The sequence below is a fragment of the Odontesthes bonariensis genome, chromosome 22 (genome assembly GCF_027942865.1).
Source record: "Odontesthes bonariensis isolate fOdoBon6 chromosome 22, fOdoBon6.hap1, whole genome shotgun sequence".
In the NCBI taxonomy this organism is placed as follows: Eukaryota; Metazoa; Chordata; class Actinopteri; order Atheriniformes; family Atherinopsidae; genus Odontesthes; species Odontesthes bonariensis.
In genome coordinates, this window is record NC_134527.1 from 11650424 (window position 1) to 11675061 (window position 24638).

A 24638-nucleotide genomic window follows, 5' to 3' on the forward strand; every position below is an offset into this window, starting at 1 on the left:
AACACTGGGTGATATTGTTAGGGTTTGTAGAATTTGTGTTTCTGCTCGATTTTTCGGTGTTTTGTTGTATTCGGTTTTCTCGTTTGTGTTCTTAGTGTTTTGAGTTATTGGTTTGTTTCGGATTTATTCTCCATTTGGGATTCTCCATTTCTGAGTGACCTTTTTGTTCCTCAGATGGCACATCTTTGGTGTAATTCTTGTATTTGTCTGTACCATTAGTTCTGTCTTACCTCAGTTCATTTTAGTTCCACCTTCTCACCCATAGTTGTCCTCAGTTTTCCTGTTTGGTTCTCAATTTTACACTCACCTGTATTCAATCTGTCTCAGCTGCTCACACTCACTCATCAGTTTTAGTATTAATTAATGGTCTTCCATCTCGGCCGTGTGTTTGGTTTCAACACTTAAAGCATCTGCTTGTCCCTTAAGCATCCGCCCGCCTCCTGACCTCTCCACCACTAAACTGTAACAAATATAAATCACTACACTAACTGTAGGACTGTGATCCCACTTACATGGATTATCATTAATGGAAAGAAAACGATCTAGATGTCGTATTCATTGTTTTGGGCACACTTTGAATAAATGTTTAGCATCTGTGGAAATGTCACTTTTGTCTCTCGAGACAGGTTTAGCTTTTGAGTGTTTGTACCGACTCTGACGATGACATCCGTCGGTACACTTCCGACAACGCCTCAAAAATGAGAGAAGACAAAATTTTTCTTCTTACAGGTCCACAACTTTTCTGATTGCACTGAATTCATGACAAATAAAAGTTTCTCCACCTTTCGTGTATTCATTTGAGGTATTAGTTTACCCTGATCATTACTGTTGTTGTTAAGGCAGGAAACTAGTGAGTGGGGTAAAAATGTATAAATATTCTGTTTCAGAGTGAGGCTTCTCCCACCAATGACTTTTTTATAAAAATGCAAAACATGGGCATGTCATGATTTTTAAAAGACAAAGGCAGGTATGTGATGATTTTGGAGGTTTTAAAGTAAGTCAAATAATACCCCTAAATAAATAAACATCTGAACTAAACCTTTACAAAGAGTATCTGGACGTTGGTCAGAAGAACTGTTAAAGACTACTTTCATATGTAGGAATGAACCAAAAAAAAAAGGAAATAAAATAAAACAAAGTCTAATAATTATCTGAAAACTCAGACAAGCATGGAAAAAAAAAAACAGTTGGCAAAGATTCTTTTTCCCCATGTGGTAAAAAGCTTTAATTCCAATCTTTAATCTGCATGTACAAATATCTATAAAAAGTGAAAACTATCACTCTTTGTCTGTACACCTTGCAGCACAAGATTAGCTTGGGACCAATAAGAGGACAGAGAGGGAGGAAGGAGAGTAAGGGATCATGATAGATGCCACCAAAACAACCATCAATATAGCCTGTCCCTAAAATTCCACTCCGGTGCAGAGAAGTCACTTTTACTGTATATTCCTCCAGCAGCAACAGGATGCATACAGACGGGAGGATGAGCGATTCATCAAAGCTTCACCATGATTCACAGTACAGTCAAACCCATGCAACAGACATCATCGAGTACTTCATTTTCATCTATATCAATATACTGTACCTCTACTCTATCATTTTAAAATCTTTATGAGCAGCTTACATGACAGGAAATAAATGAGCAAGACTAGGGGTAACAATTCACTGAACTCTTGTGTTGTGTTTGGTGTTTTTCACAGAGTCGTCAGAAATCTGATATGAGATATTTCCTGGAAATCAGTTATGAGCGGTTGTTCAGCCACATGACAAAACATTTTTGTATATATGGGTGATAAATCATCTGCGATTGTATCATAATCTTTGGAAATAGCTGCAGAAATAGAGGCAGGTAATACGAGTGAAAATGAAAATCCAAAGCCAGAGTTGAACAATTAAACGGGACTAACACCTATGAAGGAGAAATCTAGCACAGCGTATTATTAAAAAAAAAAAAAAAACATTAAAAAGACAAGAGTTGCTCCAAAACTGTGACCAAAATAAATTAACAGTAGACCCATCATATATTTGCAGTATTAAAAAGCCATAGTGGGGCAGATATGTTTAAAGGTGGACAGTAAATCAATCCATCACCTCCTCCCCAATTTCCATGCAAGCAGAGTGAAATCTAAAGAGAGTCTTCCAGAGAAATGCCTTAAATGCCTCTGTATGCTTGTGTGTGTGTGTGTGTGTGTGTGTGTATGCATTTGTGAAGTATTCAGCATTCACTTGTGGTTCCCCTGATAATGTAAAGTAGAGTCATCAAACAGAGGGTTCTTCACCTCCATTTCACCAGTCTGTAAAGGGAAGGCAGAAAATAGATTACCAGTCATAAAACATTCATCGGAAATTAGAAGTCTTGTGTGTGTATTTGTGTGTCTACTTACAGGGGCAAGTCCGGGGCACTCGTATACCGTGAAGCCTCCCCCCACTTCTTCCTCATCTGATGTAACCTCACTGTCAACGGCTTTCTGCTCTGGTTTGTGACTAAAGGGGAAGAAATGAAAAAAAAAATAGAGAAAATAAGTGCAAGAGGATGTGGTTGAAACATTTAGCCTTTTGAAAGTCATATATATGGGAATGTGGAAATAAAAAAAAAAAAAGAAGAACAAACAAACAAACAATCTTACTTTCCCAATGACAGCATCTGTTGCTTTTGATGTTGGTAGTGGTACATTTGAGCACTTTGAGCCAGAGTCTTATCTCCCATCTGTGTATAAAACAGAGACGGAGGTGTGAATGACATTTAAAACAGAAACCTTGGTGCACAGGGGACTGGTGCACATCTTGTGGTTTTTGCAGAATAAGAGTGGAACAGAAACAATGTCGGCTAAAATAATGGCAGTTAGACAACGGAAAGGCAGGTGTGCTTACTGAAGTACCACCGTCTGTGGCAGCATGAACGCCTGTTCCTCTGGAAGCAGGGTAGTCTACCTTCTCAGCAAGACGCGATTCTTTCTGCACCCTGCAGAGGGAATCAGGAACCTTAGTCATCTGCAATATGAAAGCCCGTTTTCTGCTGGTTTTCTGAAAGCCCACAGTTATGATACATGAATAGTAAACTGAAGCAGGCCTTTATTCAAGGTCTATGTGAAAGCTGTTTTAAAAGCTCTTGTGCACCAAATGTCTAAAACTCCAGTGAATTCAACCTCAGGTGCATCATTCTTTATAGTTTTCTTTCCAGTTAAAGACGATCCAAATGAAAATCAAGGTGGACAAAGTCTGAGCTTCAACTAACAAAAAGAAAACAATGAGTAAAACAACATACATCATACATATTTGACTCTTACTATTACTTATAGAATGTGATTCAATTAACTAGCAACGTAAACCCATTTTTAATCACCCTCAAATTTGGATTCCAGGATTTTACAGGACAATCTGATCGATCATTTAAAACTTTGAATACAATTCTGTGTCATATTTTGAAGTTTCAGTGGGTAGAATAGGCAGAAGTTAAATACAAGATTCATAATAGAGCATTTCTATGGTAGCCCAGAACAGACAAACCAGTGGCTCTAGAGAGGCTTTTTCATGTTTTCAGTGGTCACACGAGTTTGTTCTTGTATGCTTGGAAGAGCAGAGTAAGGAAAGGACTATTTAGTTTGGGTACATTTTTTTTCTGCTGGATGTCAGTAAATGATACATACTGCTTATCGAAAAGAAAACAAATATAGGAAGGGACACAACTTTCTAAATCATAATATAGAACATTTTATTTTTTGATCCACTAAACTGATTTTATGAAACACATAAAACAAATGTTGAGTCTTTTATAGAACTATATCAACTAGAGTGGATAACGTGTTTATCATGCAACTACCGCTAACCGCAAATAGACCAGTTACAGAGCGACTTTACGGACAAATCGCTGTTCTGAACAATGACGGTTTAATGTTCACATGGGGGATGTGCTCTAAATACGCACAGTAGACAAGTATCTACAGGAAGATGTATTCTGTGAATACATCAAATCAATTTTATGCCATCACTTTAAACTGACAGCTCTCTCCAAATGCATGTCCGGATGATGACCTTTACATTGCATCGACCTCATTTTCTTTTAAAGATAACTTATGACTGTAGTTCCACCAGAAAAAAAAATAACACGCATGTAGCCTTCGGTTACATCAGCTGTGTTTTTCTGTGTTCATACTTACTTGATGTAACAGACGGTAGCCAGGATCACAGCCACAGAGCCCACCACCACACACAGCGAGATCATAACTGCAGATTGATGAAAGAAAAGAGGAAAACAGAGGGTGACGCAGCTTGTCATCGGCCAAAAAAACCAAAAAAAAAAACGAGTCTGTTCAAACTTGAAGTCTTAGCTCAGTATAAAGTGTTATGGTCATCAAAATGGTGTAATTGATTGTTGTCTTGAGATTGATCGAAAGCAAAGGGGAAGTATCTTTTAAGCAAAGCTTCTGCTACAAGTCATCAAAGTGCCTGATTGGATAAACAAAAAGCCCTTTTTAAGTGCTATTTGAAGTTAAATTCCACTCACTGACAATAATGCTGTCATTCTTGGGTGCAGGGACAGCTATAGGACCAGCTCGGCCATTACCCCCAGTGGCCCTGGACTGGGGGGTTGGTGTGTTAGGAAGGGTAGTGGCTGCAGTGCTGCTACTTGAGAGTCTGTCCTGGTTCTTCTGTTTGGAGGCGTTTGTCTTTCTGTCTTCAGCATCTGTTTGCAAGGAGATGGAAGCTGGAGGGAGAGTGAGGAGGAAGAGACAAACAGCAGTAAAGTGTAAAGAACTGGTAATTAGAAAATTACACCTTCCATCTGAAAGAACTCCAAGTAAAACTATTTCATGTTGTAAAAAAACTGGTGCTTGAACACTACAAGTCAAAAGTCAGGACTTTAGAATTGATTGAATAAGTGTGTACGGACCGTTGTGCAACTGGGTTGATGCTGTTGCATGTTTCTTACCAGGAGATTTTGATTTAATTTTTGACGGTTTAATCTCTTGTTTTTCTATGACAGAGTGAAGGAAATCGATTTCTTCATCCAGGTCAGAGAAGGTCGTCACTTTGCCTAGAGAGCAAACCAAAAAGATTTGAAATTTTAGCATTGGTTTAAAATGACTGAATTCAAATGACTCTAATACCACAGAAATGAATCCAGCACGTTTAAAAATGTGAGAGAGTGAAAGCCATTTAAAGGTTCTTTAATGCATTAAAAATCGGTTAATAACCTCTAAAACTTCAATCAATAAATGAAAAAAAAAAAAAAAGGCTATAACTGAGGGTGACAATTCAACAACTTAACCGACTTCTACGATTAAAAAATAAAAATAAAAAAAACCTTCAAAAAGGAGAGGAGAAAATATACTACTAGTTCCTCTTTTAATACCTTACATTAGTCAATTAGCAGATACTTAATCAATAAGGCATTTTCTCATTAAAGCAAAAGATAAACCTTTTAAAAAGTTCTATATCACATTTAACAAAGAAAAGCAGCTAATTCTCACAAATGCAAGATTGGACAAGGCAAAGTTCAAAGATGATCAAATAACTGAAGAGTCATCTCTTACCGCTCAAACCGTCTAATGAAGTATAACTGACTTTTATATGATTTATACACATGCCCCAAAAGCAAGCAGTCAAGCTTTTCTCCTTGGTTTGGAAAAATGTTGATAAAAATACAGTGGTGTTAACGGAACACATTTTTCAAATGAAAATAATTTTTGGAGCTGCTCAGGATACATATACCAAATAAAATTCACTGCTCAAATATCTGTGTGTGTGTGTGTGTGTGTGTGCGTGTGTGTGTGTGTGTGTGTGTGTGTGGACAGTGCATTGTTTTAGATCCATCATGATACTTTGTACGTATTGAGGTACATCAGAGGATCTACTTTGTAAGGAGATCCAGGTCATTCAAAACGAGTAAAGCAGTACAAGCTCTGTCCTTCCTTCATATTTTTGCATCAGTGGACAGTAATGTGCTGCTTTATCTTCTTGGTCTTGAATAAATCATCAAGCACGTCCCCTTTTGCAGCTCCGTGTAAAACAGAGAATCCAAGAGCACGTGCTTATGGATTCTAGAGATGCATCCATGAATTTACAAGTGTTCTCAGGATCTTTCCTCTGAAGTGACAGACAGAGAGTGTGCCCATGTGTTTTGTTTGTTTGGAGAACTGGTAAAAAGACAGACAATACTAAACTGTTGTTAACAGTCCTTCAGGCCAGACAGCGAGCTACATTCCTGCAGGACGGCCGAAGGCTCCAGGGCGACCAGGGCAGATAGTGTGTGTGTGGCCAGGGGAAGAAGCACCGCAGGGGGCAGGAGCAATCAGCCAAACCTCGGCTTCACTGGGCCTCTCTTGCTACATTCACAATAGATCCCAAAGCCCACCATTAATGGAAGTGATCAAAGAGTTATTTCCCTCTATAAAGTTTCCCTGCAATATATCACATATAAAATCATAGAGCATGTAAGCCTGCCGAGACATTAAGTCATGTGAAGGACTTTCTGTAAACTTTCCTTCACACGATAAGATAAAAGTAACTGCATAGAAAGAGCCCCTTCTTCCCAACTTATATCATTCATGCAACATCCCAGGCATCCATGGACAGTTTCTGTGCATAACATCAACGTTAAAACCACTGAAACAAAAAATGAGCAAAACCAGCAACCAGCTACACCTACATTACACTGAAGATTACAGTGTCACTTTCGGTCCAGAAGGCTGGCCATCTGGCTGAGCTAATGTGTATGATAAGACATGCCAGCACTTTCACTGACTGTTTTGTTATTTTCTTACCCCCCTCCACTAATGACCATTTAGTGCACGCCATAGCAGGTGTCTGTGGAGGCGGGATGCACCATCTGTACTTTGCAGGTGGTTCAGAGCACCAACTGTGCCTGTGTGCTCACCAGGAGAGTGTGGTAGAACAGGTTTGAATATTAAAAGAAGACACACATAAGACGTGATGGATTTGTCGCTGGTGTTTCAAATGGGACTGAAAATCTGCAGGAAAACACGTGAGCGCTCTTTCTTTAAAGACACAACATCTTAAAGCCAAAGTCGGTAATTCCCCTATGAAAGTGGATGACTGTGTGCATATGTGTGGATTGTCACACACTCACTAAGCATGCACACCTCTACTCGTATAAGAGGTTTGTCACTGCCTTGATAATGACCCAGAACCTCTTGAGAGCACCCGGGGGGCAGCTGGGTACAACAAACAAACACTAAACATCCCAACAGGGATTGCGGGTCACACACATATGCGCTGTTGTCTTTTCCCACTTAAAAACCATTCACATTTCTTTCTCCCGCAAACAACACACGTTCACACACTTCCTTCCCACCTCTTCTACTAAAACACAAGAAAATCTAAGAATGATGGATGAGATTCTATTAGAAACTTGCTGGCCTACAGTTGAGCAGAATTGGGCAAATTTACAGAGTCTCTTTTGATATTGTGCACCAAAAATCTCACGTATACCACAACAGGACAGCAACATCTGGTGTGATCATGGTTATGCTCAGCAAAGAGAGCTATAACTGGGTTTTTTGTATTGATGGATCTAGTTTTTTCTGATTAAAAAAAAGTAGCAATATAAAGTGTCAAACATCCAAAAGTAACCATAAGTAATATTTATGAGGAAAGAAAATAAGGCATTGCACCCACAAATAACCACATAAGCGAGAGGGTTCCAGGTTCAACTCCCGGCTGGGGCCTTTCTGTGTGGAGTTTTCAGGTTCTTCCCGTGTATGCGTGGGTTCTCTCCGAGTACTCCGGCTTCCTCCCACTGTCCAAAAACATGCATGTTAATTGTGTCAAATTGTGTTAAAAAGTGTCTCTAAATTGTAAATTGAGTGAGTGTGTGTGTGGTTGTTTGTCTCTGTGTGGCCTTGTGATGGACTGGCGACCTGTCCAGGGTGTAATCCTCCTCTGCTGGGATAGGTTCCAGGCCCCCCGCGACCCGACCGATGGATTAAGCAGGTATAGAAAATGGATGGATGGGTATTATTCCATAATTGGAAGTAAGAGAATAAGTTCTAACTCAACACAATGCATTACTGTTATATAATCAACGTCTTCTGCTGCCATCTAGTGGGTACATCAATTCATGCAGGAACATAGAGACTGATGAGTCTATTGTGATGGTATTATGAAATTCTCTATAAGTGTTGTATGATTTGTGATGTCCCTTTTGAATCTACACGCTCTTTCCAGCGTTTGCCGGACTCACCTATTAAACAGTTAAGACAGAGGACAAGGACCAAAAACGTCATAGTTTCTTTGTATTTAACTTTATAAGGTAGTCTAGTTTCAGTGTGAGGGAGCGGCGCACAGTTAAAATGTTGCTCCATCAACACAATTCTCAAGTTGGATGGACTGTGCGGCTTGTAACTGCGGCACTAACTTGAGTCACTGTCCCACCTGCTCTGTAAAGTTAGTCACAGCTGAGAGAACAGTTTGGACTGGGTACATGAAATCTGACCAGCTCGACTCTTAAGTCAGTAAACAGCCCCACCTGCCTTTCACCCACTGTTTTAGAAAATGGAGTAGGCTACCATTAGAAACAAAAAAAAAGTCAAAAAGCGGTCAGTGAACCACTCAGAATGTTTATATAAGTTGTGCTTGTTGGTTGTTACATTGATGGAATGATATCTAGACAAAGTCAACTAAAGGTTCAAATCTACAGTCTGTTCAAATCATTCTGAAAAGGCAGAAGATTTATGCAAACATTAAAAAGACCTAATCTTAAAAAGCTTTAGTTTTAAAAAAAATATTTTTCACTTGATGAAAAAAGGCAGCTGTTATATTTGTTGTTAGGAGGTGTTGATACAATTAAATTTGCAGAAGGCGTCGCATCTCTATCCACAGTACACTTACTAAACATCATGTCACAGTTACAGTTGTAATGGTCAACTTTATAAATAAAGTGAAAACCTACAAATATTAGACTGAATAATGGTACCCATATCACACAGTGAAACAAAAAGCATCAGTGTAGCTTTCAAACCTAACATTACCGATTTGATTTGCTCATGTTGCGTGTCGCTCCAACAGAATCCCATAAAGCTAAATGTGAGGATGACAGAGATAAAAGGCGTACAGGACATATTAAGAAATCTGCAAAACAACGTAAAACCTGCCTTTAGCACATACATCATTTGACTGCGTCGAAAGAATACAGTGTTTGTGCTACTAATAGAGGGACATGCCTTATAGGCATATGGTGTGTTTACCAATGGCAGTGAACGCCTCCATGTCAAACACAGGCAGGTCCCACTTAGAATGAAAGTGCTGTCTGACTTACATGTTCACTTACTGTGTAAACCCAAATCTGATCACGCCAAATGTCCGATGCGTTTGAAAATTAACATATTTTCCATTGAGTACGAGACTAAAGCTGAACAAACTCGCGTCACACGCAACCGAACTACAAGAACAAATCGACAAGCAAAGCAAATGAAGAATGGAAATTGCATGCGTTAGTCAGAGGATGATGAACAGTAATTTGACTGGACTGGATTTTATTTTCAATTTTATGACCTGCACAAAAAGTGCGCAACCCTGATGGGCTTAAAACAAACAAACAAAAAAAACTTTAAAAGTACAGTTGCAGGTGGTCGGTCATTTCATTCAACCTAAAGTCAGATGTTATGTCACAGCCTGGTCTCGAACAAAATACCTTTCCTTACCCGAAGCTTTGTAGATAAAAACGCTTGTGAAGCACGACAGGAGAGGAGAGTTACACACTGGTCCCGTCATCTATCCTCTTTTCAGTCAATACTATTTTGAATAAGTAAAACCACAACAATACAAAGTTCAAGCCTAAGGGGAATTTGTTGGATTATTCTCTCTGTAAAACTGACCTAAGATGTCTACCGTTTCAAATTGTTTATATATAAATTATACCGAGCTGAAATTAGTCAAACTCAAAGTAAACTTTAGTCATACAGATCATCTAACATCTATGTGGCATTAACATTATTTAAAAAAAAAAAAAAAAAAAAAATCGCAATTTTTGTGGCACCGTTAATAAATTCACTGATGCAGACAGTGCTGTCAAAGTCAAGTGGTTGATGACCAAAACCTCATCATCATCATTATAATCATCAAGAATGAGTCGCTGTGTAATGATGTATGACAAAGGAACAGAATAAAAGGTGAAAAGTGATCGTGATCAACTAAAACCCTACTGAGGTGATTAGGTGACGGCCCCATTAAGCAGCACGCTTCTCCCCGGGATTTTAAATCCAATCCAACTTGCTGAAGGCAGTCACAGAAAGGTAAAGCAGCATAGCGAGCTGGAATGTTTGGTGGTGCAAGAAAGAGGTGATTAACTTCATCTCAGAGATGAACAGAGGTGATACACAAGGAGCAGTGTTTTACCAGAAACCAGATAACCATTTCATCGGTTCACGATCAATGTTTTTTGGATCTTTGTGAGCTCAGTATAAAGGAAAAAGGGGAGAAAAAAAAAAAGTCAGTCTCCCCTTTGGATCACTGTGTTCTGTAGTCTCTGAGAGGTTTATATAACCACTGGAGGGAGCTTAAATGGCGTCATGATGTACTAGATTCATAAACCCCACACACACCATCATCATAATGCTGAAATTCTAATAACTGATCAACATACGAGTGCTCTGCATGATGTAACCTTTCTCTCCATTACAACCTGACAATCCTCTTCTCGTGTTTTGCATTTGCCAATAATTCATTTGAAATGTGTGCTGGATCCTCTCCTGCCGCAAACGCCTAATAAATCGTTGATTCAACAGATATCCAAAATATGCCAACCAACAGAAAATGAAAATGCACAGTTGTAAACATGTACACATTCATACAATGGAGGCTATTTCACTTAAATATACACAATACATTCTCTCTCCCCATTTTCTGCAGTACCTTCTCTAAAGGTGGCGTGCGTGCCAGCAGTGCAGTGCCATGCCACGGAAATCAGAAATATTAGATTTATTCTCGCAGCTCGGCCCTTCTATTGAGCGATATTAGATTCAGTGATGGAGATGAAGGGCATCAGAAAGAGAGAGAAACATGTCATCTCAGTGATTAAGGCTGCCAGTGCGGGGGCGATGCAGGGCGATGAGTGCGCGTGCGTGTGTGCGTGTGTGTGTGTTGCAGACACAGCAGGGGCGGATTAATAATAAAAATAAAAAAAACAGAGGCTCAGACTGAACCATGTTTGTGACAGAAGAGGGCTGGAGGACAGCAAGGAGAGCGTGACCATAAGATGGGGTAAAGAGAACACCAACTGTATGAAAGTGCAGTGATAATATCCGCTCCACACGTGTACTCAGACTTACAGATATGTACAAGATAAAAAATATCATCTAACACTTGAAATAACCAAGCTTAAGCTACATTCAGTAAACTCTTTTCAGTTACTGTTGTTTGAAATCTATGAATAAACCCCAGCGGCAGCTGGCTTTGTGAGGTTCAGCTGCTGAGTGACGCAGACACACCAGCACGCAGGCAGAAACGTACACAACCCTGTCGGTCAGCGATCTAACACAAAATCATGAAACAAACTTTAGAATCAGACTTTGAGTGAGCAAAGATTACCACGTTTGTCTTCTCATTAGTGAGTCTGAAAGTCCTTTCTCAGGCACTCATCACAGTAAAGCTCAAACATTCAGACTTTAAGGTGAGGAACAGAAAGAAGTGAGTCAGTCTGTCCAGCTTTGTGTTTTAACGCTGCAGAGCACACTGTGTGTTAAACGAGTAACGCGGATGACTAACGGTGGTAGAGTTCACCTACTTCTATTCATTAACTTCACCCTAAGTTTATTAATTAAATATTTTGCCTTAGATCATTACAATTTCCTGCATTTTGAAATATTTTGAATAGAGAAGGAATAACTCATTAGTCAACTTATCAATTAAGTTTGTATTCTAAAAGAATTCATGTCTGCTTTGGGTGTGTTGGACAACGAAAACACCAAATAATTATTCAAACGACTAAAAGAACTTACCAATCTCTACAGGGAACCCTCTTTATGTATTTAATAAGTGCATAAGGCAATTGTTAATGACCACAGTCAATCCAAATGTGCCCAACTCTGGTTCTCCTTACATTTCTTTTTAGTGATACAGGCCTGCTGGGAATCAGCCATCACCGTCAACGTTAAATTAATTAAATGACTTATGTCCGAGTTGTCCAGTGAGAGTGAAGGACAGTCTGGTGAAGTGTGTCCTTTCTGACTTTTAGAGTGTTTACAGCATAAAAACAGATAAAGTGCAGTTTCAGCTGCAATGTGCTAAAGAAACGGGATGTTTGAGAGAGCCGTGTGTGCATAGCTGTGGGCCGTGTGACGTTTTTCTGGATACCGTGTTTGTGGCGCTTCTTCAGCACACAGCGTTCGTCCTCATTCTCCTGAAAAGGGGAGAGGCAGGGGCCGCAGGAAGACGAGCCAGGCTTGCAGTGGTGACGCTTCAGCTGGACACAGTCTAAAGGGGGAGGGCAGCTAACACGAGCTGAGGGAGAGAGAGAGAGAGAGAGAGAGAGAGAGAGAGAGAGAGAGTGAGAGAGAGAGAGAGAGAGAGAAAACAGTTTCATCAGTATCCTACACAGACTGAAATGACGAGTGATGCAGAAAAGATGCTTTTAATGAGGCAGTGAAATAAGAATCCTTATGTGGGATGACTAAAAATCCTCAGAATAAGATGCGTCATCTTTCTAATGGTCACTCCTCTAATGAGGAAAACGTGCCACTTTAAACAACATCATTTTTTCAGACTTGCATCACAGCTTTAAAAAAAAAAAAAGAAAAGTGAGCTCATGCACACGGAATACTCGCAGTAAAAAAAAGCACATTTTAAAAAATTCTCTACATGTGCAATAACGATTTTGGTGGTCTAAATCAGGTTAAACCCGAGGAGAAGAAGAAAGAATGACCTACAGCTGTTCTGTCTCAATCAGGTCAGATAATCTTTTGACCTGATTACTGCCTGTATGACAGAGTTGAATTTAGTTAGACAACACAGACGCTCGCAGCTTGCGAGGCGGAAAGGAGGTTGCGGGCCACAGCAGGTGTGTTTGGCCACAGAGGACATGTGGAGCACAGGAAGCCTCTTAGGGCAGATAATGAGCCGAGCGGTGCGCCGCAGCAGGCCAGCTAAAGGTGAGCAGCACAGCAGGTATTGATGCTGGCACAACAGACACGAGGTGATATCAGGCGGGAGGACAAACGATAACGTTTCAGGTCACAGTTGGCCGAGTCTGTAGTGCAAATTATTAAGAGTTTATGTTTAATTTAAAAAGCCAAATGTCACGGCATCACTAATATATATATAAATATATAAAAAAAAAAAGTTAAAATGGTAGTTGAGAGTGCACTTACCATCACTAGTACCATTCCAAATCATATTTTGTCAATTTTTACATAGGAAGATAGAATTAGACGGCAGGACATTAGTGGTTGGAATCTAAATGACTTCTACAGCAACCAGGCCTGTAATATCTGGACTGTAATTCCAGGAAAGATGCGAGTTATTGAAGGAACGTATCTGCAGAGATTTACTTTAGCCCTACACAAGCTCTTTGGTTCGAGTGCTGCTTTGTCCAACTGGATATTTGATTATAGCCACTTCCTCAGCCAGTTTACTTTTGTTACAACCCATTATCTTTGATTTGTTTAACACTGGATGAGTTTTTGATCTAATCCATCAAGTTTCAAGGACATTTCAGATTGGAGTGGATGCAAACACATGTAAGATGGGAGAAACTTGACACCGTCATGCTAATAACCTTAAATAAAATGGAGACTCTATTCACTTGACTCAAGAGAAAGGTATTAAGTAGGAAATTATTAGCTTTTAGTTTGCAGTGCTCTGAAATGACGTATATTCAGTGTTGGGGAGTAGCACAGCCCTTTTACAGACAGCCGTTCCACTTCCTATTCGCCCCATTATAAAAAATTTGGCTGCAGTTCAGTTGATTTTGTCTGGGGGCGCTGGCGAGCGAGTGCAGAATGATCATTGGCCATAGGGCTGGCGCTAATAACTCAAAAAATGTCCCCGCTAGCGGCTGAAACCTGAAAATATTACTCTGATTTCTGACAGAGGGATGTGAATTTATATCGAAAGTACAATAACCTGGGAGTTATAGCTTTCTGTTTTCTTACAGGTCTGGCATTTGCAAGTCAGTCTCCGCTAGCATCTAGCTAACGGAATCTGAAGAACGCACGGCTGATTACGACCGGCTGCTTTACGGCACTCGTCCACTGTGCCAGAGTGCTAACCTGGTGCTGCTAACAACAACCAAAGCTAAACCAGAGGCTAGTCAGAGAGTATGTAAAAGGGCTGTGCTGAAATCTGTAACTATTTGAGCTAACACCTCTCTGCTAGCTCAGCGCTAGGACTGACCATGCCGTAAAGTGATGCCACATAGGTGACGTCACTCGGGATGCAATACTGACAATAAATGTGTATTTTAAACAAATCTAGTGAGTCTAAAAAAAAAATCAAACCAAGTGCCGTTTGAAAGGATAATTTATCCTGCCTTTAGGAAAATTAAAATGAAAAAATATAAAAAATTCTATCCAAAGCAATGGCTGCATCTAAGGTGGATCTCATAGTATCACCAGAGAGTTCTGCCTGCTCTGCACTGCTTCGTTGGCGCCCCTAGAGTGCAGTACCACCCGGAAAAAGCCACCAGCTTTCCCTCTCCTCATAATAGAGACTCTCTGGGAGTAGTTTTAACAACATGACTTAAAGCAATACAATGTAACTTCTCAAAAAGCCCATTATGGAGCTCCCCCTACAGGCTTGGAGGTAATGTACGGTTACGACACTGTCGGCCTCTCTCTTTCTCTTCCTTCCTTCCATCAGTCAACGTCTTCTTCTGTTTCTTCGGTGCCTCTGCCATGATGATCGTACTGACAATGTTGCGTTAGCTTAGCCTTATACTTGGTAGCGTGAGAGGGGTCTATTTGTTTTTGCGGTAGGTGTGCCAGAAAGCAAGTCGAAGTTCTTCCGCTCAGCTCCCGGGCCGGTCCAGCCAAGTTACATAGCGCAGTTATTCCAACTCAGACCCCCGAAGGGCATAGGAGACAGGCCAATCATAATATTAAAACTCATTCTAGCCGCACAATTTTTTTCAAGCTGTTATTTTAAGGTAGAAATGTTACATAGTATTGCTTTAAATAAAATGGAGACTCTATTCACTTGAGTCAAGAGAAAGGTATTAAGTAGGAAATTATTAGCTTTTAGTTTGCAGTGCTCTGAAATGACGTATATTCAGTGTTGGGGAGTAGTTTTAACAAAATGACTTAAACATAAACATCTATAAAAGCAACATAGGATCTTATAAATAATTATTTCTGCCATATTTCTGCTACATCTTTCTATATATTTCTTTCTATAAATACGTTTTTGGTGTGCTGAGAAGAGTGTAAACTCATTTAGAAAATATAATTTACTTTTCTATGACACAATACTTGAAACTTGAAAACGTGATTTTAAAATTAGTCATTAAATTCGGATAACTCATGAAAACTGAGCTGGACAAATGCATAAATTACTGCCTAAAACATCCCCTTCGTGACGAGATGCATTGATCTGCTGCAGAATCGGTGGTCTGAAACAAACACACACGATGAAAACAAAAAGGGCTGCAGAATTCAATTTTGCTGGTAAAAGAACAAAACCAGTGTCCCAAACAAAAGGTTTAAGCTCCGTAATGGTCTCATGTTTGAATCTGCTCGATGCTGAGAAATAAAGATTATTAATTTGCGAGGCAAAGCAGCATCCTCTAAAAAAAAGCTTATGTGTGAATCCTGCCTCAGACCTTGAAGATGCTGAGGATTAAAAGGTGCAAGATGCATCCTTGTCACATTAGAGGAGTGGAAACTAAGTTAAAAACAAAGCCAAAACTGAATGCTAAACCAACACTAAGCCCTTGATGCAACTCATAGGTCTCGATATCTCAAGAAAACAGGCCAAAATTCTCGTCCCTCTTGTGTAAGCTAATTTCTAACCAAAGTTTATTATAAACTGCATGGCAGAGACTCACATATCACGCACAGATGACAGGCTAAGCCACCTCAACACAGAAAAGAGATTCCAACACTCACAAAAGGCAAGTGGCTTCTTTCTCTGGTATGAGCACCATTACACTATATGCTATATAAATAAACTTTGACTTGACTTGACTACACCTCTATACCTTCACAAATCTACAGTTAGCTGGGAGATAACCTGGAGAATGGAGTGAACAGGAAATGCAACCCTAAGGCTGTCAAATGAATGGACAGAACACACTGTACTTCCTGAGGAGGCTTTGGTCCTTCAGTGTCTGTGCCAAGATTTTGCATCTTCTATAAGTCTGCGGCAGAGAGTGTAATCTGCCTTGCAGCCATCTGTTGGATGGCTGCATGGAACTAAACAGACTGGAATAAAAATAAATAAATAAATAAAAAGCCTCTGGAGCCGATTGTGCAAAGACGAAAGTTGCACAAGTTGATGAACATAATGAACAATACTGCCCACCCTCAACACCACACAGCGATGAAACAATAGAGTGTGATCTGTCAGTGTTACAGGAGGTCATTCCTGCCAGCAACAACAACTCCGCACTATGACTTTTTTGTTGAAGATTTTTTAATTTTTTTTTTTATATATCTTTATGCGGCAAAATAGTTTCCCATTTTGTGATTAACAGCATTTCCCAATTCAATCACACAACTGGCAGATAGTGGACAGACGTATACACATCCTTTTATGACAATTAGTGTTCTAACTCAGGGAGAGAGCATGGGTGTCAGCTGAGAAGTTTGCTTTGGATCCTATTCGATGAAAGACACAGTGGTTGGTGACGGCAAATATGAAACTAAATAATCTAACAATTGCTAGGATTGATTGCTTGGATCATATTACTTCAAACCTAACATGCAGGCAGACAACCTGAGCATCCCGGATAGTTTCTTGTTGTGTAAAATCATGCTTTCACTTGTTCTGTTCTCCAAAAAAAACAACCGTTCCAACTTCATCTTCAATTTCTGCCTCACTTTGACCAATACCACATCACTGGTAATAGCTTTCTCTGTTTTAGTGCGGCTAACCTGATACAGATCTGTAGATATGAGCCTGTTTTCTTTTTTGCAAGTAATCTCTTATGAAAGTGAGAATGCGGGGTGCTCCACCTTTTAAAAAATTTTTTTTTTTTAAACGGGCATCTGCACCCTTGATTATAATATTGCAGCTGGTATCTCAACACCGCTGGTCACCACCTCATCTGGTATTCATATGGGAAGCTAATCTGAGGAAACCTGTCGCAACCAACACAAATTCAGATAATTACTCTCCACACAAACAAGGACCAGTTCTTGCACAAATAGAAACTCAAACACATCTGCGTGTGCTTGATTATGAATACATGATGCTAGCAACAGATGAAAAAACAGGCGTGTATGAAGCAATGGAGGAGCAGCAGTGTTCTTCTCCGCATAAACCCTGTCATAAATCGGTCCTAAGAGCTGAGCAGGCAACACTTCAAGAGATATCTGACTTATAGTTGCCAGCAACAATAAGACGCCAGAACTATTTACCTTTGACAAAGCGGCACTAACCTCTTTCTCAGCATGACAAATAAGTCACAGAAGTGCACATCAATTCTCTAAAAAAAGATGCATGCACATGCCTGCAACACTGCACGGTTGGGAGAAACACTTTAATCATGGAGGCAAAGTAACGAAGTACAAAGACAAAGAAATGAAAAAAGGAAAGAAAACAATTCGGCAGCACATCAGGGTGTTTGGTCTCAAATCCGACAGAGGCGGAGTGAGAACGCATTAAGTCAGGGACTCAGAGAGTTATCCTTGGAAAAAGTGAAAAATGACTTTACTAACCATCTGCTGCTGCTGTTGCCAGAACGTGTGCTCAGCAGCAGCAGCTTTGCCAGGAAGAAAACAAGCTTCAAACAGAGGCACACATTCGCACACAGCCTGCTAAAACACCTACACTCTCGGAGCAACACATACATGCAAGAATGTGCAGTTTCGTGCCCCCACTCGTGCTCCTTCAAGCTGTTGTGCAGATACTACGTAACAAATGTCACCCGATAATCACATGCGCATGTATGTGGGAGAGGTAGATTCAGTGGAAGTAGGAAATGGGTAGGGCAGGAGGGTCGGACATTTCCATTGTGTACATTTCCTGACACTCAGATAGTGGACAGGAAGTAAGCCAAACACTCCAAATCAAGTGGAAACATTAAAAAGCTCTGCTCAGTGCCCTTCACTTGATACATAGCCACAGCGAGTAATTCCACATGGATAGAGTGCGTTTGAATTGCATTTGAATTCATGAGTGTACATCCGTGTTTGGCTTTTAGTGTCTCTGTACTCCTGTATAAACACAACAAAGGCTGGTCAGTTTCTTATCATTTGTTTTCACTGGCATCAACTGGCCCGAGCCCCACTACTGCTTGTATTTGAGGCACTGGGTTATATATTAATATTATTTGTATCTTTTTTTTTTTTTAAATGTATTGCTTTTTAAGGTTTTGGAGAAAGTCATGCCAGTGCAGTTGATTTCTTCTATGGATAATTCTAGTGTTTATAACAGTTTCTAGTATAATTTCAAAGCCTTTGACACTACAAAAACATCCCATTCTATGTGACTCATGACCTACTGCTGAATGCAGATGGGAGACTGCTCTGTCAGAGGTTTAGATTTCACACAGGGTAAAATCTAGGGTTACACTCTTAGTTAAATCAGTTATACCTCTCTAATGATCCTTTTTCCCCATCACTCTGAATAACTGCACCTCCTAAATCTCCCAGCCAACTTGCGGCATGCCCCTAAAGGCGTCCTTGGCCCGCCTTGTTTTCTGAGCACATGTTGGCCAGCTTCTTTGGCACGATGACGTACTTTACTATTTTTACTGGAATACCACTACACTGGTCGTGCTGCTGAAATGCACAGATTCAAGCAGCCTGGCAAATCTCGCAGTTTGTCTCTCTGATATTAAATCCTGGATGACGATAAATCTGAGGTCATTCTGTCTGGTCCCTAAATCCGCCAGTTCTGTTGGTGCTAAGCTCTCTTTCTGTCAAATAATATCACTTATACTGCTCGGAAAGAAGAGGAGATATTTGATGCCGACCTCTCTAGTTCAGTGAGATTTTCTTTTCAGCTTAAGGTCATCTCAAAATTTCAGATATTTCTTTCTGCTGACTTTAAAATAGTAATACATGCTTTTATTCTCTCTCACCTTGACTGTTGTAATATACTTACTGTAAGCTGATCCAAAAAGTTAATGCTAGACTCACTACCTAGACAAAGAGGCACCACTAAGTCACCCCTGTGTTTCCCTCCCTGCACTGGCTCCCTATTTGACGGTGGATTTATCTTTAAAATCTCCCTGCTCTCTTTTAAAGTCTTTAATGGCTTCGTCCTTAAAAGCTCCCTACAGACTTACTCGACCTGGTGTGTTCCCTCCTGACCACAGTGATCAACAGAGAGAGCCCTGATGATTAGGTGGAATCGAGCTTTTGATATTAGAGTCTTAACTCGGCAGCAACACAGCTTCTTAATGTATTAAAGGAAAGAAAACAGTCCAAAAGAGCGATAACAGGACTTTAAAGGGGGAAAAAAATCCTGTCATCAGTGAACATGATAAGGTGTAAACTATGTCATCAAAGAGTATACAGCAAAAATGTGTTCTTTAACGTTGTATATATTGCACATTGCGCCCTTATAATTGTTCAGTCAACAAACAGTAAAAGCTGCCACATCTGCTGTGCAAATGCTTGCGTAATTTTTTTTAATTAACACCTCAGACGGACCTGAACCAAATTTAAACAACTATTTGCGGAAATTGACGACCTCTTTGTTTTCAGTGCACCAGTGTCGTGTGGGCGTCTCTTTCTCAACATGATCTGATGTAATGGACTCCGACACGTCCGATTTTTGGTGGAAAGTGGGGCATGACTTTCCACCTGTTCAACACAGATGAGTCAGGAAATACACTGCTGTTTAAGCTGGTAATGAGAAATAAAAGGTTAAGAGGAAGTGAACGACATAAAGGTTGAAGAATTTATTTTCTTCCATAACGAAATGTAAGCACGACAGAAGAATGAGGAGGAACGAGGCTCTGCGTTATCCTCTTGTGACGCAGTCATGCCTCGTCTGCCTTATCTCTCTCCACATCTGTCATTTCTCTTCTCTGTTGTAGTAACTTCTGTCATGTCAGACAATCCGGACTAACCCATTACAGAGGAGACAATTACTGTGTCATTATCAATAGACTGCAGCAGAGCAGCACACCCCACAGCAAAAAGAAATGAAGGCTGAAAGGATTTATAGAATGGCAGTGTGCAGGAAGCAAATGAAAGCATGGGGCTCAAGTCTTTTTTTGTTCTTTTTCATGGTCGTCGTGTTTGTCGGCCTCCAGCCGGAACATTTATTACGATTCTCTGTTATTCAACATTCTTTTATTGCTTTTCTAATTACAGAGTGTTGTAAAATATAACACAGCAGATTAAAAATGATGCCCCAGAGTCATTCAGCAGTCACTCACAATGCCCTCAAAATACTTTCTTTGGTAAAATGCATGCTAGTGAAAGCACCGACCGTGCGATGGAGACAAATGTTTTGGCTGAACAAAAGTATCATCAAGTATCATTATTTCCTTTCTAATTACAATGTCAAAATCATATACTGACATTCTTGGTAAGGATGTGGCTACACACCACTGCCAAAAACTGCTGACACCAAGAAGGGGACACTTTTTCAAGTCGGCAGTTTTTAACCTCAAGATATGTTTGAAATAAGGCACTGCTAATGTAGCTGAACAAATAAGATTAGCCCTCAAACGGAAGGAGCATATTGTGACTCAGTCAGAAACTGTGTCACCTCTGGTTGGATCAAACGTCTGCAAGTTGAATAATTATAGCCCTTTCATTTCCTGGAGGGGTCTGGTAGTCAATAGCATCCTTTCAAATAAAGACAGCAAATGTGGGGTGAAAAATGAGACGCAGCATGAGAAATCAGTGGTTCGAGGAACCGCTGCGGCAAAGCACTATTTTTCAGACCCTCAATTCGACAAAGACCACAGTGAAGCTGATCGATATTACCAAAAAGGGTCCGCTGGTTGTTGTGTGATTCAAGCACCGTGGTGGTACACCATCAAACTAATTTCCCCTGGAGCTCAAAAGCTGGTAATGTCTCATTCAACCACAAAAGCTACATAAGAGATCCACTTGAAAGCAGAAGAAGCACTTATCTTTACTCTGAGTTTTTCTAAATGACTTCCTGGAACCAGACTTCGCAAACAATACATGCATGAGAACAGGGTTTACTTAAAAAAAAAAAAAACACTGAGGGTGTCAGATAATCAGTCTGTCAAGGTTTTTGATAAGAATCCATTTATGCTTAGTTAATCTGCTACTTTGTTCCTCATTCCAGGCAAATCTTTACTGCCATCGTTTCCTGAAATGACGATTGTCCTGTTAAGCCTTTAGAAAATGGCTTTTACTGATAAATGGCTCAAGACAGAACACTGTTCACACCAACTCCAAGCCAACTATCAGGAACTGGAAGACCAGATTTATTCCTGTACTGAAAAGAAAAAACAAACGACACTCAGTACATGCGTTTTAACTGCATAAAAAGGTGTGTGCCTATATAGGCTACATATAATTTCCAGTCCTGTGAGCTTACTCAGTGGTTTTCCATGTGCATGTGTTGTCCCACCTGACCTTTCTCCGTTCTTAATACCCTCTATGACACAGATGGCTACTTTTTGCCGCAGGGTAGAAAAGGTGATCGCAAACCCTCAAGGCCAGTGACCGTGTGTATGTGTGAGAGAAGAGGTGATAGAGAGCGCCATTAAAGCTATTACTCGTTAAAGCTTAACTGGTGGAGGAAAAGGCCACTGGCAGGGGCTTGTGTGAATAATAATCCTGCTGATTCAATGTGGGCTTGGTGAATAAGAAACGTGGCATTCAAACGTGGCAACACGACAACGATCAAGCTCAGCATGAAGAACCGAGGAGTGGAGATGTTTTCTAATATGAGGAGTTAAAATTAGAGCCATGAGAATGAGCAGGTGACACATTTGGAGTAAAAAAAAAATAAAAATGATAGAGCATCATTTCAAGTGATGGTAGGCCACTGAGCTCGCAGTACACTACATACTCTGAATGCTTTAAGTAATCAATCTGAATCTTTTCCAGCATAACAGGCAGCCACGGTTAAATGTAATCAATTGCTTAAATGGAAATTCTGTATAACTTCCATCTTTAAAACTCAATGTTCAGTGAAAGCTTTCGGGCATATTTACACTTGATGATACATTAGTGTTTCCTGAATCAAACACCCGGTGACTCTGTGACAACACATCTAAAATCTTCCCAAACACCGGCTACAGATCTGCGTATACGCCACATGCAGCAGACACCTTACATGAACACAAAAACCTTAAATAAAGTCAAAATTCTACTCGGCATACAAGGCTGCACTTCCTTCCTGTACAGCCTTATGCCGTCCCTTCTTTCACATGGCTGAAAAATCGTTCTCTCAACTCCTCTATTGATTATAAGACAACATACGCCAACAATGGCCCACATACTGCCACATGCTGTTATGAACACGCTGCGTTCGTATGTAACAAGTGTCATTTTGAAAATAAACCAAAGCCTTTGACAGCTAATGAGACCAAGCGTATTTTTATTCTTTAGAACAAGGAAACTTGTGCCGACAACTCTGTCTTTTGCAAAACACATAGTCCCGATGACTCGTGTCTCCAGGCACGTTGGAAGATATATGAAAAGAAAGAAAGATATACTGTGCATTCAATAATGATTTGTTCCTGATGCGGTTTTTCAAATGTAGCTGGGACTTCTTCCACCTTTTACACAAATCTAGAACCTGCGAACGCGCAGATATTTCCGTTCCATGGCAGTCTCCACGTTTCCACATTCCACGGCTGGTTAGACGCACACTGGAGCAGGATCACATGCAAATCACCGTTTTAAACTCTGGTTTTTAAGTGAAAATAGAAATGACTAAATACACTTTCAGGTCTGTGTAAAGTGGGAAAAAAAACAAGGCTGTGTACATTCATACAAATCTTCGTCCACACTAAAGTGCGGAGTTGTGTGTGTGTGTGTGTGTTAAAGACTAAAGATTACATGTGACAGTCCAGCTGTTGGTTCTCCCATGTTCTTTATCTTCTTGGCATATGTTAAAAGCTGAGAGGTAGATCAGCTCCCCTGCATTCATTAATAGTAAACTATCTCTATATCAAGAGTCAATCGACAATCCATACATACATGTGCGCTCAATCTAATTCTCCTCAGTTAAAGTTACATTTCAAATTTGTACAAAAAGAGTGCAACTTGCTTCTCTCATATTTCAAAAACTGACCGTTTAATATATATTTTTCTTTTCAAATATGTAAGCAGCACCGATTTTAAAATCACACCATGCCTTGTAAATCATGATTTCACCAAGTTGATAACGTTCATCTATAAAGTTCCATCCACTCCTTTACAAAGAAGCAACAGTGTGGTATGAACAATAACTTCCAAGGAAAGGGAATTTGTATTTTCCCTATTCTCCTCTCAGTCAAGCAAGGTGAACATGCACTTGCTCAACCTGTCCAAAACGGCGGTCTGAACTTGTTGCCAACAAAACTAACACAATAAACAACCGTGTGAAAGATATTAAAGAATCAGGGGTGTTATATGTTAAGGGCCTGCAGGCTGTTTAAAAATTCATAGCTTGATTAAAAAAAAAGGCTCTAATTGTCGCGAGCTTTTTGGTGACTGGTGACCCAGTAGACACAATTGAGCAGACAGACAGCCCGTGAATTGTACAATATAAGCTCACGAGAGCAGCTGGCTCGGTTGGGGTTCATTTTTTAGTGCGTTGCAGTGAGTTTACCTGGGAGGCTAACGCTGACAGGGAAGAAGATACACAGCAGGGACGCGAAGAGCAGCAGCAGAGAGGCCCGGCGCTGACGTCCGCACCGCGGGCTGGAGAGCAGCAGCATCCTGGGGTGTTCTGGTTGACGGAAAACCGGAGACGAGAACGGGTGTTGTTGTCATTCCCCCATCACTTTGGTGTTTACCTTTTCTGTTTTGATTCGTAGTGCGAGGGGAGAGAGCTTCAGCGCAATGTACCCAGCAATAAACTGAGAAGGTAGAACCGGGATGCCGTCCGTCCACAGACATGCACTGCGCAGTGTAATCCGCGGCAGAGCTAAAGATAGTGGAGCTTCAGGCAGAGGAGGAGGGGGCGGGGATGTGTGTGATATGCAGCCTTCAGGACTTCCTCGTAAATACCTATCAATAAATACAGACTTCTCGTGGAGGACTTATCAATTTTAAACCTTTGGTTGTCACTATTGTGATTGTACAGACGATAGTTGAGTAAAATGAGAACCCGAGTAAAATGAGACCCAATTTAAGAATATAATAACACAGCTGTCTGCATTCACTTTTTGCTCAAACCACTTTTTACCCCCCCCCCCCCCCCGGATCAGGAATCATTCAAAACAAACATAAGAAATGAGGAGAATTTGATGTTTGAATGTCACATTCAACACAGTAGGAGAGGATGCAAAGAAAGTACAGCGTCAATCAGCAGAAATATTACAGTGAATTAAGAGGAGTCATTTTATGAACTGGAATTTTTCTGCGTACGAT

The 24638-nt window shown here is 40.3% G+C and overlaps 1 protein-coding gene across 1 annotated transcript; it reads right to left on the minus strand.

Annotated features, from left to right (window-relative positions):
• Positions 1-1197: 1197 nt before the first annotated feature.
• npdc1a (neural proliferation, differentiation and control, 1a) lies at positions 1198-24201 on the minus strand. The gene is made up of 9 exons (XM_075455527.1): positions 23875-24201; positions 12313-12459; positions 4931-5035; positions 4505-4705; positions 4158-4224; positions 2872-2962; positions 2628-2707; positions 2385-2484; positions 1198-2294 (listed from the first exon to the last, which is right to left on the minus strand). The coding sequence occupies exons 1-9, from the start codon at positions 23981-23983 to the stop codon at positions 2223-2225; spliced, it is 972 nt and encodes a 323-aa protein (XP_075311642.1). The 5' UTR covers positions 23984-24201; the 3' UTR covers positions 1198-2222.
• Between the last annotated feature and the right edge of the window lie 437 nt (positions 24202-24638).